The 16,867-nt window shown below is 43.3% G+C and overlaps 1 protein-coding gene across 1 annotated transcript; it reads left to right on the forward strand.

Moving 5' to 3' along the window:
- The first annotated feature begins 14,673 nt into the window (after window positions 1-14,673).
- Window positions 14,674-16,289, forward strand: LOC149841619 (putative xyloglucan endotransglucosylase/hydrolase protein 23). The gene is made up of 3 exons (XM_089998587.1): window positions 14,674-15,061; window positions 15,219-15,412; window positions 15,647-16,289. The coding sequence occupies exons 1-3, from the start codon at window positions 14,801-14,803 to the stop codon at window positions 16,023-16,025; spliced, it is 834 nt and encodes a 277-aa protein (XP_089854713.1). The 5' UTR covers window positions 14,674-14,800; the 3' UTR covers window positions 16,026-16,289.
- Window positions 16,290-16,867: the final 578 nt, after the last annotated feature.

A 16,867-nucleotide genomic window follows, 5' to 3' on the forward strand; every position in this document is an offset into this window, starting at 1 on the left:
AATCACGATAAACACTCCCATCATTCCAAAGTAACTCAAACTTCAAAGACCAGACTCCCATACTCCCCTTAAAGAGAACAACTAAACATAATTAGGCAAAAATTGCAGAACTATTTGTGAAAACAACCAACGATTGAGTGTTTCAGCCACATTTCTTCCATACCCAACAATTCAAAAAGTCTATTTTGATCCAGCAATTCGATCAAACATCAATCGAATTTAAAGCACAAAGAAATACTCTAAACCCTAACCTACTGATCACCCAAATTCACGAACGCTAGAATCCCGTTTTCCCATCTAAAAACTACCCTATGAATCAGGAAATTGAACACCACATCCACAAAATTAGATGAATTCAACGAAAAATTGCCCGGAGAAAGGAAGAGAAGTACCTCTTGGTGGAAAGACTCTGCTGTTTTGAGTTTAGAAGAAAGCCAACTAGCCATCTGATTGAGATCTTTTAGGGATTTACAGATCCAATGATTACAAACTCTGTCATTAACGATGTCAATCTGGAACTCTTTCGAGAGATGTTTCCCTTCCTTCTTTTTGTGTTTTTAAAATTCATCCAAACGCCAACCTTTGAGAAATGGTTGATCCCGATCTCCGACTGAGTGGAGGTCGAAATCTTGCCCGGCTCTGGGAGCTTCTCTCCAGGAGAGGGGCCGTCGTCGAAGAGAAAATTGGAGCGGCCAGGGGCGAAGAAGAAGTGGTGGGAGGAGAGGGCGCTGGTGAGGTCAAGGGGGCGTGATAGGAAAGATTCCTTGACCCCCCCCTCCCCTCGCCCCATGGAGGAGTCTTCCTTATCATGTGTACTTTTTTCAAAACGTTTCTCAGCAAAAAAAATTTGCTCGTTTGAAAATGTCGAAAAAAATGTACTGTTTCCCGTCCTCGGTTCAAGATGTTTCTTGCTTCCAAACCTCTCCTTAGGGCATGTTTGATACGCCGTTTCCAGTGGGATTCGGATGAAAATTCTGCTGGAAACAGTAAAACCCGACAAACGTTGGACGTGGTGAACAGCGTTCTGCTCATCCGCCGCGTCCATAAGTATCTGTAATTTTTTATCCACCTCCCCCCTGTTACAAAAAGAACAGGAACGGAGGGGACGAAAAAAAATGCATCGACGGGTGCACCCGTCGATGCGTCTCTCTCTCTCTGCAGGGGCTCCACTGGAGCGGCGGGTGGCAGCACCACCGCCTCTAGTGCAAGGAGGGGGCGTCCTTTCGACAACACAATAGGTGGCTCTCAACGACGGAACCTTAACGGTTGGCGGTGAGGTTTTCCGGTGTAGCGTGGCTGCGTGAGGCATCGAAAGATGGTAGTGGTGCGGTAACTGACCGGTAAGTCCCAACACACACACACTCTCTCTCTCGAAAAAACACATCTCTCTCTCTCTCTCTCTCTCTCTCTCTCTCTCTCTCTCTCTCCGGGGTATTACCCTGACACCTCCACCCCATCCCGATGGCTTTTCCCCTTCCCCACCATCCTTAGCTCCGGCGTCCTCTGCTCCCCACCTTGCCTTTTGATCCAGCTTTGACAAAAGACACCCCCTTGAAATCCTTATACCCGTGACTCTCTCTCTCTGTTCCACCTCCACCGACCCTTCCTTCTTCTTCCACCTCCACCATTGCCGCCCCCACCAGATGGCAGCCCCGCCTTCCCACCAGATGGCAGTCCTTTCCTCTTTCCTCTCTCTCTCACAATCGCTCTCTCTCTATGAGCCACCACCGTCGGCGATTTTCCACTGTCTCAGAGCCACCACCATCACAGCACTCTCACCTCTCTCACTCACTCCCATTGCAGAGCCACCTCCGTCTCAGAGCATACGGTCCTCTCTCTCTCTCTCTCAAACCCCAAATCCTCAAAACCCCAAATCCCTTCTTCTTTTCATTTCCAGTCAGTGCAGTCACTGTCGGATGCCCTCCGTCGGATGCTCTTTGATGCCCTCTGTTGTGTGCGCCCGTCGATAGGGCCCTCAGCATCTCACGACTCCTCTGCCACCATTTTTCGGTGGTCCATTCTCCTTCGGCTTCCGCATCGGCGTTTGGGTTTCCAGCAACAGTCTCTAAGCGTGAAGGAGGTTACCCGACCCTCTTTCCCTCTCTCAAATCTTGAATCTCACCGACCTCTCTCTTGTTGTCCACCCCCCTCTGCCACCATTTTTTTAGTGGTCCATCCCCTTTCGGCCTCCGCATCAGCATTTGAGTTTCCAGCAACAGTGACTCTCACTGACCTCTATCTTGTTGTCCATCCTCCTCCGACCCTCTGCGTCTCACGACCCCTTTGCCACCATTTTTGGGTGGTCCAGCCCCCTTCCTCCTCTGCATCGGTGATTGGGTTTCCAGTTGTCTCAAAGCAGCGTGAAGGAGCGATTGAAGGAGGTTACTCGGTCTCGTTCTCTCAGCGATGCTCGACGGGAGGTGGAGTACGTGCTGGAGGCCGTCTGGTAGGGAATCACGGCAGTGGGCGTCCGCGGCACCGACACCTTTGTCCTCGGCATCTAGAAGCAGTCCTCCGCCAAGCTCCAAGTCTCCCGAGTGTAAGGGGTTTCGACCATCGGCGTCAAGGATTCCGACCTCGATCGTCAATCCTACGGTGGGACACTTGCCTCCATCATCCCTCTTCTTCTGGGGCTTAGGAGCCTCCAACTCCCTGCAGGCCAACCAACATGCTCTATCCTCTATCCTAGAGGCTTTGAACGATTGGGGACTCGCTTTCGTCCTTCGCCGCCAAGGTGCTTTTGTTGTTCTCCCTTTTCGCTTATCTTTTCGTGTGTTTTTCTCTCTATCGGAGGCCTTCGCGTCCTGTCTCGCCGCCGGTTCACTGCTGGCTCGTGATGTCGGGCGATTTCTTAGAGCTGTCAGGGTGGAATCCCTTCAGGCATGCTCTGTTGGCGCCACTCTTCGGGCTCCGTTTTTCTTTCGTAGGCCGCCCAGCTCGATCGACGGTCGGGGCTGGCAGGAGGTGAAAGCTACCTGGCAGCGGTCTTTCTCCAAAAAGCTTTCTCGCTCTCGTCTTTCACAGGCGAAGCCGGGTGACTGGTGGTGCGCGAGTTTCCTTTCACTCAACTTTCGCAGGCGTCGTGCTTGCCTCCATTGCGCCTCGTTGTTCAGGTCTCGGCGGCACCCAGTGTTGAGGCACTTGTGGGCGGTAGTCCCTCCTCCCTCCCTCGGACGAGCCTCTTCGCGAGGTATGCACCGCCCTCGCAAAGCCGCTTTCGCGCCTTGGGTCCAGATCGGTATCTTGGAAGATCCTTCGTCGTCATTTTTGGGATTCAAGATCGGCTCCGTTTGGGTGCCGATGCGACCGTCTACGGCTGCTCCGATGTCTTTCGCAGGGAAGCATTTCAATCTTAACCATCTTTGTCGTGACCGTACCTGTGGCTCGCCTGCCATCTTGGGTCGGGATAGTTTCTGCTCTGCTGTGTCGGGCCCGCCTGTCCTTTGTGTTGCCTCTGTCTCTGAGGGTTCCGCGTCTGATGACTTCTGCAGCCAGGGAGTGCTTGCGACATGCTCGGGGGTGCAGGTGGCTTGCTCGGGGATGCCTGTGTTTTATCCGTCCTTTTCTCCTCGGCGTAGATCGGGGATGCAGGTCGCGTGCTCGGGGGTGCCTTCGATTTATTCTCCTTTTTCTGGTCGACGAAGGTACTTTTTCTCTTCTTTCGCTCCTTTTGATGTGCGAGGAGTTGTTATGGCCAGAGGTGAGGCAAGCAGGCTCTCCCCGATTCAATTATCGAGATCTCGCCTCTCCTTGTCTTGGTGGTCGTGCTGGCCACTCGGTTTTCAAGCCGTACGGAGATCGGTGGATACCGTGGGTCCCGTTAGCGAAGTGGCGAGGTCTTCTTGGGTGAGCAGGGATTCTCTTTGTCCGCTGTCGTCATCTTGCTCTCCTTCGGGGGCGTTGGGGTTCGGGCTACCGCAGCTCCCTGGCAGTGTTTGTGTCTCTGTGTCGGCAGGGGGCATTTTGCAGCCTCGGGGTGCGAATCTGCTCGCATCATCATCATCATCATCATCATCATCATCATTTGTAGTATCTTCCTTTCTGTGCTCGTTGTTCGAAGCGGGGCGGGCTTTCAGGTGGTATGGCGGGTGTGACGAGGCATCTTGGCCTCGGTCAGGAAGATGTTGGCTGTCGTGGCTTCCCGGGTGGTCTGAGTCTTGGGCTATGTTGTTGTGGATCATTTTGGTGGATCCTTTCTTCGAGCTTGATGGGGATCGGGTACCGTCAGGTGTCGCCTTGGCGTCTAAGGATTCTCTCTACCACTCGGCAGCTGCATCATCCTATATTTCGTTTGCTTCGACCTATGGGGCATATGAGTTTGGGTCTTTCTCGCGTAACAAGTCTCATCTCTCGGAGGACTCTCTCCTTGCTCGGGCCCACAGGTCGCCTATTATCGGAGTCCCGATCCGACAGTGTTTCTTCTTCAAGCTGGTTGATGGCCTTTCAGTCTTGGTTTCGTCTTTCTCAACAAAGTGCATCGTATGTCCGATTCGCCTGGTCTCCATCAGCTTGCTCGGCGGCTCAAGCTTGCGCTTTCCCAAGCCCAGCTCCTCAATGTCGATTCTGTTATGCGTGAGTCCTTGGCCGCGATCGCAGATCGTTTACCGACCTTGGTCGCGGATGCTGGGCGTATCTCGTTCATCAACACCACTTCTCCTTCGGTCGAGGGGTTATCTCCTCCTGGGTGGGGTGGTCTCCCTATTAGGAGACGTCGTCGACCTTTGCTATCTCCATCCGGCGAGTCTGGGGTCTCTCCTAGGCGGTCTGTGAGGATCCGCACTCCTCGGGTATTTCCGGACTTTCAGTTATGAAGATCTTGTGTTGGAATATTCGGGGACTGAATTGCCCCACCAAACGTCTTTTCCTGGTGAGTTGGATCCGTCAAGAAAAGCCCGATCTTATTGCTCTTTGTGAAACGAAGATGGCAGATATCTCGAGCTTCGTCGTCTCCGAAATCTGGCGTGGTGCAGATTCCTTCTTCAAGCCTGCGACTCAATATGTGGGAAGCATCCTCATCCTCGGGAAGCATTCTCTAGCCTTACAACAGGTGGACGAAGGTACGTTTTCCATATCCATCACTCTTCCCTTACCTACTCAGACTATTTCAGCTGTGGTCACTATGGTGTATGGTCCCCACCGTCAAAGCCGTCGGGAGGAGTTTTGGTTGGACTTAAATAGGGTAATTGCTTCATTCCGGGATCAGCATATTATCATGGGAGATTTCAACTGCCTTATGTCTCCTATCGATTCTAGCTTTCCGGTTAATTTCTCGGCTTCAATGAGGGGTTTCCAAAATTTTATTCAGATGAACCGGTTGTACCACGTTCCCCATGTTGGTGAAGCTTTCTCGTGGTCCAATCGACGATCTACTCCATGCTTCCGTCTGCTAGACAGGGTGCTTGTTTCGTCAGAGCTGCTGAGTTCTATTAATGACATCTCTTGTTGTCTTCTGCCACCATCTGTCTCAGACCATAGTCAGATTGTTATCCGATGGGGTCAAGGCTTCACCAGTGATAGATCCTTTAGATTTGAGCAATGATGGCTTAAGGAGGCGGGCTTCGAGTCGTTAGTCCATCAATCTTGGAGTAGACCTTGCTTTGCAGTCCGGGCGGCTACAAGATGCATGGTTAAGCTTTTTCGTCTATCCCGCGATATCAAATCTTGGCTTATCTCCAATAGAATAAGTAAATTCCAAAATCTGGGGGATTGGGAGCGAGAGCTGGTTTCTATCAATCAGTCTCTCTTGGATACATCCTATATGAATGCATCAGATATTGAATGTCTCAATGCTAGATCGGTCGAGCTGACTCTTCTAGTGCAATCGTGGCGTCTAAAGGATGAAATTCGTTGGAAGCAGCGGTCAAGGGTGAATTGGCTTAAAGCGGGTGACGGGAATACAAGGTTCTTTCATTCGTTAGCATCTCACAGGCATCGAAGACATGTGATTCACACTCTGTATATCAATGGTGTCTCCTTTTCGGGCGATCAGGTACTCAATGCTGTCTCCAACTATTTTTCTAACCTGTATTCCTGCAACCAAGCTGTAGGTGGCAATATGGGTTCAACTTTATTTTTGTCCATGGATCGAGCGCTAGCCAACTCGATTCAGGGGTTGTTCACCGAAGAAGAAATCGTCTCGACGGTGCGGGAGTCGTCTGGGTGGAAAGCTCCAGGATTTGATGGCTATCCTGTGGATTTCTTTCGCATATTCTGGCAATGCGTTAAGAGTGACATTCTTAGTGTCTTCGCCGAGTTTCATCGAAATGGCCGATTGCCGGTTCATTCTCACCTAGCAATTGTGTCGCTTATTCCTAAGGAGGAAGCCGCATCGGATATCTCGCGGTTTAGACCTATATCAGTGTTAGGGAGTTTATATCGCATTATCGCCAAGGTCTTAGCTAACAGGATGCGTTCAATTGCTCCTAGGATTTTCTCAAAGGCTCAGTTCGCCTTCATTTCTAACAGAAGACTTCAACATTCCTTCATTTTGGCCACAGAAGTGTTGCACTCTCTCAAGATCAGCGGGGGGGCCTTTTTCACTCTGAAGCTTGACTTTCATAAAGCCTACGACTCGGTTCATTGGCCGTTCCTCTTCAACATGTTGGCAAACTTGGGCTTCGGTAGGCGTTTCTCTAGCTGGGTGCATGAGCTGGTAACCAATGCCCAATCACAGTTTCAGATCAATGGGGTCAAGGGAAAACAATTCAAACTTGGTCGTGGTCTTCGACAAGGATGTCCTCTGTCTCTGTTACTCTTTAACGTCGTCTCTGAAGGCCTGGTGGTCTTGGTTAAGAGGGCAGTGAAGGGTGATCTAATTGAATCTCTCGGTATTCAAGAGTGTCGTAGTCAGATCCTGACATACGCTGATGACATAATTATCTTCGGAAGGGCCTCCATCCAACAAATGTTAAGATTCAAGCTTGTCCTTCTTTTTTTCCAATCGATGTCAGGTCTATCCTTGAACTACCAGAAGTGTTGTCTTTCCATGGTCAACGCCCCTGCTTCAATGTTGGACTTGGGCCAGCGGATATTCGGATGCTCGGTTTCGGATAACTCTTTCTCTTATCTGGGTCTGCCGCTCCAAATCAGTCGTGTATCAACGGCAGCCTGGAGCACCACTATCCAAAGGGTTCAAAAAAAAATTTTGGGCTGGCAAGCGTCCTACCTTTCTATCGCAGGTAGACTAACTCTCATAAAGCACGTTCTTTCTGCTATGCCAGAATTTTTTATGTCTATGTTCCTGATGCCCATGGGGGTTAGTAAGAATATAGCTCAGGTAATGACGCACTTCCTGTGGTCTGGGCGTGGTCACAAAAACAAGCGCCATCTAATAGGGTGGGACACTCTTCGACTACCCCAAAATAGGGGGGGTTTGGGAATCAAGGACCCCCGGCTGAGGAGTATGATTCTTGTCGTGAAGCAGAGCTGGCTTGCACACCAACCGGGGTCTCCGTGTGCAAGCGTGCTTCTAGCTAAATACGGTGGTGTGGAATCATTGGTGGGGGCCACAAGCGTGCGTCAGCGATCTATGTCAAAGCTTCGTCGATCATGGATTCAAGCATGGTCTGCAGTTCTATCTCATAATGGCAATGTTGAATCGCAGTCTCTGTTCTTTGGTCGTAACCTTGCTCCGAACGGATCTTTCCGCTCTAAAGAAGGCTACCTCGCTCTCCTTCCATCGGGGGTGGACCGGTTTCCAACGAACCTGATCTGGGGCAAGGGTCCCACTCCGAGATCATGTTTCCTGGTTTGGCTAATCTTACACAATCGGGTGCAGACTGACAACTTCCTCAAATCCATCGGTTTTCATCTGCCGAGTAAATGTGTGTTGTGTGAGGCGGCTGAAGAATCTGTCTTTCACCTTTTTTGGGAGTGCTCTGTTTTTCAAAACATCTTTAAGGTGACTTGGAATAAGCCGGGGGTCAGCGTGCGTCAGGAATCGTTCGCCAATGATTTGTTGTGGGGTCCTCAACCAGTTCGTCATTGCAACAAATGGCATATTATTTGGCGAACTTGGCTTCTCTCGTCATGGTGGGCCGTATGGATGACTCGCAACAACGCTATTTTTCGGAATATTCCGGCAGTGTTCAACAAAATGGTGAACCTTATTTTGGCGGACGTATACGCCATTCTCCGCATCAACATCCCTGATCTGCAACACCATCTGCCTCCAGGGACCATTCATGATCCTGGGTGATGCTCGTCGCCTAACTGTATTGGCTTCTTGTTTCTTTCTTCATTTTCTCCTTGCATCTCTCCTTTTCTTTTTTTTCCCTTTTTTGGGGCTCCTTGGCATGTCTTGGGCCCGTGTTTGGTTTCCCGGTAGGTTCAATGTTGGTTGAACCTGTTTTCGTTTCGTAATGTTGATGGTTATAGTTCGTCTCTCTCTCTCTCTCTCTCTCTCTCTCTCTCTCTCTCAAGTAGAGGACAAGGTGAATAAGTGGGAAGGCATTCATCTTTTGGGTGGTTGATTTTGCATTTTTTCTCTACGATGGAGATTACATGGTAAAGTGATAAAATAGATGAAAAACAAAGAGTCTCTTTGCATAACCGAGCTTGAGATAAAAGTAGATGAAATTCAATAATCACAAAAGTTCTACACATAATGGCATAAGCCAATTCTCTCATTTGGGTTTCTTCTGGATATTACATTTGTGTTGGCTATCTCTTGATATCTTGAATGGCGATATTAGTTTGTGTTGCCTGAAACTCTTTAGGCGTTTTGGACTACCATAACTACTCAATAGAAAATTTTTGGTCGGATCTTTTGGCCCATGTTGAACTTCTATATGTTCCAGTAAAGTAGATGTAGTGAGCATGTAGTTTTGGACTTGTATAGTTATGAGAATTTAGTTATCATATAGATTTCACTGAGATATATATGATGTATATGTATTATAAAAGAGGCCCAAATTTAGTTGGGATTCAGGCCCAGTGAAATGTTTTTGTGATTAAGTCAGCTTTACCATTTTGGAGTTTCTTTAAGATGATTTCAGCTTTACCATTTTCTTTTCTTTAGAGAAGAAAAAAAAATCAGCTTTACCATAAAATATAAATCCAGCTAATAAGTTAGATACACATTTTGATAATGTTAGTCTAAAGGAATTAACTTTAGATGTATATTGTTACCTGTCCTTTGAACCTTATGAATGTTGATAAACTTTTCAAATATTAAAGTCTTTATATCTGTAATATATTTTGGCAGGTTGCTTTTAAGTTTGAACAACATATATGCCTCTGGCAAGATAAGACTTCGGTAAACTGATGCCACTTCTTTGGTGAATCAGGTATTTGAGTTTTAATTATCTAAAATATTTTAGCTCTTCTTGTTGTATGGTGTTGCTGATGTATTCTTTGATGACAGACAATATACTTATTTTCAACCGAATTTACCCAAACATATTTTACCTTTTCCTTTACAGTCTAAAAGGTGCCAACAAGGGAAATATTTTTATTTAATCTGATGAAGCACTTTGTTAGGATCATGGCCTTGCTTATGGCCACATCTGTGATCTGGATTGCCTTACTGAAATCATCAATTGTCTCAGACAACTATACATGCTTAGTGGGTGTCATATTCTTGACTGATTTGAACTACATTATTTATCTTCATATATCTTGTTTGAAGAAACGGTGGCCTGATATTTTATAAATTCTTTTTATTTTTTTAGTTGCCAGTCTACTTTTTGATATAATTGGGTTGCTATGGCCTTTTAATGGCGGGAATCGGTCTACTGGTGTTTCCTATGTCCACTTGATGTCCTTATGGTTGTGGTATTTGACCAAAGATGATGCTTTTTATGCATATTCACATCTTTTATTTAAGCACAAAGTAAAGTTGTGTAATATTTTTTGTGATGAAGTATAATAATATCATGAGATCTTCCAGTTGTAATACTGAATTTTGATCCATCATACTGGGAGGGATATTGAGAAATCAGTAGAGTGCATTGCTTAAAAGGGTGTTATGCCAAAAATTGAACAGAACTATGTCCTTTTCTGATGAGACATAGGGTTCTCTCTTAAACTTGTGGCTTCTTGATATCTTTATGAATCAAATTGTGGCAAAGGAATTGGATACTCCAAGACTACAACACTGTTCAATGTTCCTGCATAATTCAATCAAACATGCCTAAATGAAATGATCTTTATGTTAAATCATAGTGAGACGAATGATGGCATTTGAAAATTGTGTAGAAAATTAAGAATAATTTTTGGGGAGATAACACTAGTAGATTGGGAAAAAAAATTAAAAGGACATTCAAGGCAAATATCCAATTTAAGATCCATATTCGAGGCTAAAAATCATATTTGGGCCAAAAATCCAATTCAAGATCCATATTCAGAGCAAATATCTAATTTGACATCCTTATTTGGAGCAAAATTCATGTTAAGGGCAAAAATGTCATTCGAGGTCTATATTCGGGGCAAAATTCCATTTCCAAATCCATATTCATTTCAAAAAATCATGATTTTTAGATATAATTCCGTAATTGGATCTATATCCGGGCCAAAACCAAAATAAATTTGTTAAAACATGTAAAATGGTGGACAAATCGGGTTATACGATCCAAAACAAAGTAATTCGACCCATTATCCTTGACTGTCTAAGTTGTCCGCACATCATCATCAAACAACGAACATTTGGGCCATAGCATTTGAGTACGGTCCAAACAAACGTTGAACTTGGAACAGTTGTTACAGAACGAACAAAACCAATGTTCTGTTCTGTTCTTTTTGTTCATTTCGTCCAACCCTGGAGAAGCCATTTTGAGCAGTTTTCTTCTTTCTCTCTCTCATCCCTACATGTTCCCCACATGTTTTGCACCAAAACAAATGAAGATCATAACAGCTCCAAACAGAGGCTGACTAAGAGCTGGGACACGGATCGGCCAGGCTTAGGTGAGTCTCGCCAACTCTTTTTCGAGCCATGGTTGGACAAGACTCTCTATGCCAATTAGTGAGACCCCACCCAGACATAGTCAAAGGGGTAGGTCAAGCGGCATGTGTAATTAAGGCAAAGGTTGGACAACACTTCTGCCTACGTAATTTTTTGACCAATGCATGGATATATATATAATATATATATATATATATATATATATATATATATATATATATATATATATATATATAGAGAGAGAGAGAGAGAGAGAGACTTTTACTAGTAATACCGTACTCTTTTTTGCCTTTTTGTATTTCAATATATATATATATATATATATATATATATATATATATATATATATATATATATATATATATATATAAAAGCTTCACGTTGGAACTCTAAGAGACATATAGGCCATAATGACAAATATCGCGAGATTTATGAAAATCTTGCTATAATATCGCAAGAAATACGGCAATTTTTTGGCAAGATTTTCAAAATCTTGCGAGATTTATGAAAAAATATAAATATTGTGATTTAAACACGACATTTATGTTTTAAACGGCTATTTATCGCGAAAAATGTGTATTTTTATTTTTAAATAATTTTTATTAATATTTTCTTATAAAAAATAAATTTTATATTTTTTAATTTATTTTTTTATTGCCGAGATTTTGCCAAAAAATGTGAGATTTATAAAAAAAAAACAATTTCTCACGAGCTTTTGAGAAACGAGAAATTGCCGTTTAAAACGTTTGTCACTGTGATATAGGGCATAAGAGCCTCTACCGGTAGAGGCCACCAAAACTTGCCAAATGGTGGCATGGGTACGCCCTTAATAGTTGGAATCACCCACCTTTGACACACATTTTCTATAATGAGAAGTTTTTATCTGCAAGGCCCCATAATACCTCTTCATGAAAGAAAGCAAGAAATTTACAGATTTTTTTTTGTCTTCTCTTTTTATAACTAGAAACCCACCAGAATTAAGCCCTTAATTGGATATGCCATATATTGGTAAACTCAGAAAGAATGGACCTGCCCTACGGTGCTGTTCTATACCCTGGATTTGATCTTAAAGATAATCAAACTCATGACATCTAGAGCCCTTGGACATCCTGCCCAAACCAACTCAAAAAATAAAAATTGTTAGACACAACATGAAAATAAAATAAACCCTTTCCGGTTGCATCCAATATTAATTTCATTTGGGGCCTGTTTGGAATCTCGATCGGACGGGCGTTTATGCATTTGGGATGGGAAGTGAGGCCCTTTCTCCTTTGTGTTTACACTAAATCATGGATTTGGCAGCTGCTGCTGCTTCAAATTCATAAACACACGTGATTCCATCCCAGCTACCATATTCCAAACAGGGCCTAAGATTCTCCTTTTGCGAAGCCAAGAATCTGATGTACTTCCCGTGCCAGATCAGAGCCTTGGTTCTAGGATCCTCGGCATTCAAACATTTTCTGGATATTTTTCCTAGCATATCAACTTCAAATATGCTATTTAGAGTAAAAAGGTTTACTTTAAAAAAAAAAAAAACAAAGAAAAAGAAAAAGTGAGGAGCAAGAAAGAGTTAAAGCAGTTGGTATACTTCATGGGAACACTATTGGCACCCAATTTTCATATAATATGAGACCGTACAACTAGTTAAGGCAAACTCATGACCGATTGAACATCCACCATCTGCTATTTAACCCACAGCTGCTGACAGGTTGTATTGCACATCAAAAATGTGTAATGTGATTGCACCCTAATCTAAAACAGGCAGCATTATGAGACAACTAAGCTTTAGAGAAGATAATGGTAAAGAAATCCACCATGCTTAACTTTGGATTTCCTGTTGATTTAGTATAGCTCACCTAAAATAAAATAAAAAAAAACGGTTTTACTGTGATGCCTTTATGAAACAAATAATCGAGTAGTATATACTAAAAAAAAAAACAGTTTTGTGCGGACACCCCTCTAAATTTGAAAGAATCCCACAGTTTTAGTTCCTGTTTGGATGTGCATGTTTGAAGGAAAAGGGTGTAGACTCAGGTTGGGAGTGGCTTGAAATCTAACATCCATGGTGAGAGCTTGATTTTACCTACAAAAGGCACTGGGAATGACATTAGCTTTAATCTGAGTCCATCGATCCCTTGGAAGTTCCAAATATTGCCTTGTGTTCCAAAGAGCCCTCTAATGCTTTATACCCTTTATCATGTCAGTGGCTCAGTTCTTAGGAACCAAGTTTGACATACACCCAGCCTATCTATGGCTAAAAATATGAAGAAAAATTATCAAAAGAAGAAAAGGTATCTGAATTCTATATGTTGAACTAGACTAGTACTGGTCAAGGTCATGGAGCCTACCCAATCAACTGCTGGCTCGGCCAGTGCAGTCAATTGAGCACATTTATGGTCTGTTTGGGTCCCCATATCTTGACTAGAATTTATAATTCAATCTGGCTTCGTTTATGACTGAAGTTATGCCCTGCCCGTTAAGCTCACCACCGAGCCCATTGCATTTTGTAGTGGAAGGTTATCAGTGATGCAAATTTCTAATATATATATATGTGTGTGTGTGTGTGTGTGTGAGAGAGAGAGAGAGAGAGCTCAACATATTAGGCCTCATTTTTCATTTTGCTTCATTCTGCCCTTTAGGTTTTAAGTGTTTTATGATAGATCTGAACCATTAGATGTATTCAATATACTCTATTTAATGGAAATCGACTCTTAGATCATGTTTTTTTTAAGCAAAAAAAAAAAGATTTTCAGAGCTGGGAAAAACTGATACCTTCATGTTCATTTATTTTAGATCATCAAAAAATCATGTATACAGGTCAGATTTCAGCGATCCAAAAGTCGGTTCTCACTAAACAAAACTTATAGATCACATCTTGGGTGTTAGATGTGAGAAAAAATACTTAAAACTATGATTTTTGAAAGAGCCTAACCTGACCTAACAAAAAAAAAAAGCCTAAGGAACGCATTACTATATATAAATATATATACAAATATAGATATATGTGTTCTCCTCGCGTTGGCGGTGCTTCTTTGACCACCATAAAATAACTGTTCACAGTTCTTGCACGGCTGTCTTCCACATTCGCTAGAAATAGCATTCTGCTCCTAGTAAATTGATCAAAAGGCTTGGCCGGGACTCCCAATAATATCCAATTCAAACATATATTAAATACCAATTTCCTAGAAAGAATAGCAACCATCATAGTAAAATATCTTGACGCTGACGCATTTTGTATCTACAGTACTCTACAGTGGATGCTCATCCCATCATTTTACTTGTTATTTAAAAGATTTAAATGGGATTTGCTCTGTATTTTTGTCCCCATCTTTATGTACTGATTAACTAAGTCAAATACAGATAAATGCACAAATTAGCTTTTATATCTTGTTTTCTTTTGGCGATTCAACTCATCATACTACGGGCTCTTATCTTGGCGGTTTGAAACAAAAAATTCTGCTACCTGTTTCCTCATCATTTTACTTAAAAGTAGGTTGCATTCCAAATTAGAAGTCAAAGCAGACTTGCATCAATCCAGTTTAAAACTTTATATGCATTTATTTATTTACAACAAGGTGGAAAAAAGAAATGACAGCACCCAAAAGAGGGTAAAAGTTCTAGAATTGGGATAAGTGAGAGCGTGTGGTCCCCATGACAACCTACAACTAGCTGGCTCCTCACACCTTCTCAGATGCTTCTTCTTAGCAAGCTGTGACACTCTCGGTGTCATGGGTAAGCTATAAATAGCTTGCTCAGTGTGATCTATTCCTCACACCAAAATCAAAACCCATTCCTGTTTTACCATCACCACTGCAATTACTACTAATCACTCTGTTTCCATACTTTTCCTTTCATTTTGAGCTGAGTTCACTTGAGTTCTTACTGAAAACACCTCCCAAGATGTCTTCCTCCCACTCCCTAGCAGCTCTCCTGCTGCTGAGCTTCTTCATTGCTTCCATGGCGGATTTCTCGACCAACATCGACATCACATGGGGTGACCGGCGAGGCGTGATCACCAACAATGGCCAGCGGCTTAGCCTCTCTCTGGACAAAACATCAGGCTCAGGCTTCCAATCTAAACAAGAGTTCCTGTTTGGCAAGTTTGAGATGAAAATAAAGCTAGTCCCAGGCAACTCAGCCGGCACAGTCACTGCCTACTATGTACGTATCTAATCTCTTTTCTTTATAGAGCAAAATCTGTTGTAGTGCATTCCATTAGGCAAATGCTCGAAATACTAAAGAAAAAAAACAAAAACAAATTCTTGACTAATATTTTATGTGCCAACTTATTTATTTTTTTCTTAAATGTTTGGAGCAGCTATCCTCCCAAGGACCTCTTCATGATGAGATAGACATGGAGTTCCTAGGCAACCTCAGCGGCCAACCTTACACTCTGCACACAAACGTATACACCCAGGGAAAAGGCAACAGAGAGCAACAATTCCACCTCTGGTTCGACCCAACTGCTGACTTTCACACTTACTCCATCCTTTGGAACCCCCAACAAATAATGTAAGTCACATTCAACTCTTAATTACCCATAAAGATATTATAGCCCAAACAGGGCAATATATCATTTGTTAAATGGGTGGTGGATATCATGTTTTTAGACCATGTAGCCACCATCCATCTCTCAATCTGATGGTCTAGATGTTGGCCTTGTTTGGCTGGGCAAATATATGGCATACCAAAACCAAGATTAATTAGCTTGCCTCTAACGCTTTTTTCTGCATTATATTAATGAAGGTTTTACGTGGATGGAGGTCTCATAAGGGTGTTTAGGAACCACGAGTCCGCAGGAGTAGCTTACCCAAGCAAGCAAGCAATGAGGCTGTACTCAAGCCTATGGGATGCAGAGGATTGGGCAACACAGGGTGGCCGAGTGAAGACCGACTGGACCCTGGCTCCTTTCACAGCAAGTTTTAGTGACGTTAGCCTCAATGGTTGTGTGTGGACCGGCTCGAGCTCTTCTTGCAGTGCTTCAAGTTCTGCTTGGTTGAACCAGGCCGTGTTCACCTCAGACCTGCAGAAGATGGACTGGGTGCAGAAGAACTACATGATCTACAACTATTGCAATGATGCACAGAGGTTCCCACAGGGTCTCCCACAGGAGTGCTCCCTTTAAGATGCTTCAGTAGCGGTCACCACCTACGCATCCCAACTAGTTTTGTCTTTGGAATTCTTTTATTTGTTCTTGTAATCGATGGTGTTTTTATTTTTTCCATTTTTTCTCAGTTTTGTTTTCACCAAACTAGTTGAGGCAGGGTTGAAAGATGCAGAGCAGGGACTTTTTGGCCTTTTACCACACATCATATGAACTTTTACATCAGCACTTGTAATTATATATCTTTTCATAAATAAGTTGAATAAGATTAGGTTTATATGTAAATCCTTTTTTTTCTGAATTAACTATTTAGAGAGATTTGTGCAAACATGCCATCACACTTAATTAGCATGTAGATCTAAGTTCGATGGGTCGGGTTTGTATTGGGTACCTGATCCATCCCAAACATGAATTTTACGGTATCGGCATAAAAAGTGCTGACTCAAAAAATATTCGGATCAACCTGAATCCGACCCGAGCAATATGAAGGCCGAGTTTGGGTTATGGGTTTTGAATTTTGCCGAGTACTCAACCTTATCCAACTGAAATTTTGCATTTTTGTTATTTGGATTTAGATTCAAAATCCAAATCCATTGCGTGGGCGCCAACATGAGGCTGTGCTTCACGAGAGTTAATTTGGGTCATGCATTACAACTTCGTAATAAGCAAAAAAGTATTTTATATGAATTTTGTCTTTTTAATTATGATTATTTAGATTTGGATCTAGATCCAAATTTCAAATTCATTACGTGGGCTCTTGAACTGTTTAAGCTTCTTTTGTGGTACGAGTCATTGTTAAGAATTGGATATATCTGAATCCAGTCCATAAAGTGAAGGGTTCATTTTCGCAATCAAACACAAGA

This window comes from Nuphar pumila, chromosome 3, assembly GCF_984573655.1.
Source record: "Nuphar pumila chromosome 3, dmNupPumi1.hap1.1, whole genome shotgun sequence".
Classification (NCBI taxonomy): Eukaryota; Viridiplantae; Streptophyta; class Magnoliopsida; order Nymphaeales; family Nymphaeaceae; genus Nuphar; species Nuphar pumila.

Bases quoted from the DNA above. Each gene is read 5' to 3' on its own strand.
- LOC149841619 (XM_089998587.1), top strand. From the start codon at position 14,801: ATGTCTTCCTCCCACTCCCTAGCAGCTCTCCTGCTGCTGAGCTTCTTC. The intron at 15,062-15,218 runs GTACGTATCTAA...TGTTTGGAGCAG, and splicing joins GCACAGTCACTGCCTACTAT to CTATCCTCCCAAGGACCTCT. The intron at 15,413-15,646 runs GTAAGTCACATT...ATATTAATGAAG, and splicing joins TGGAACCCCCAACAAATAAT to GTTTTACGTGGATGGAGGTC.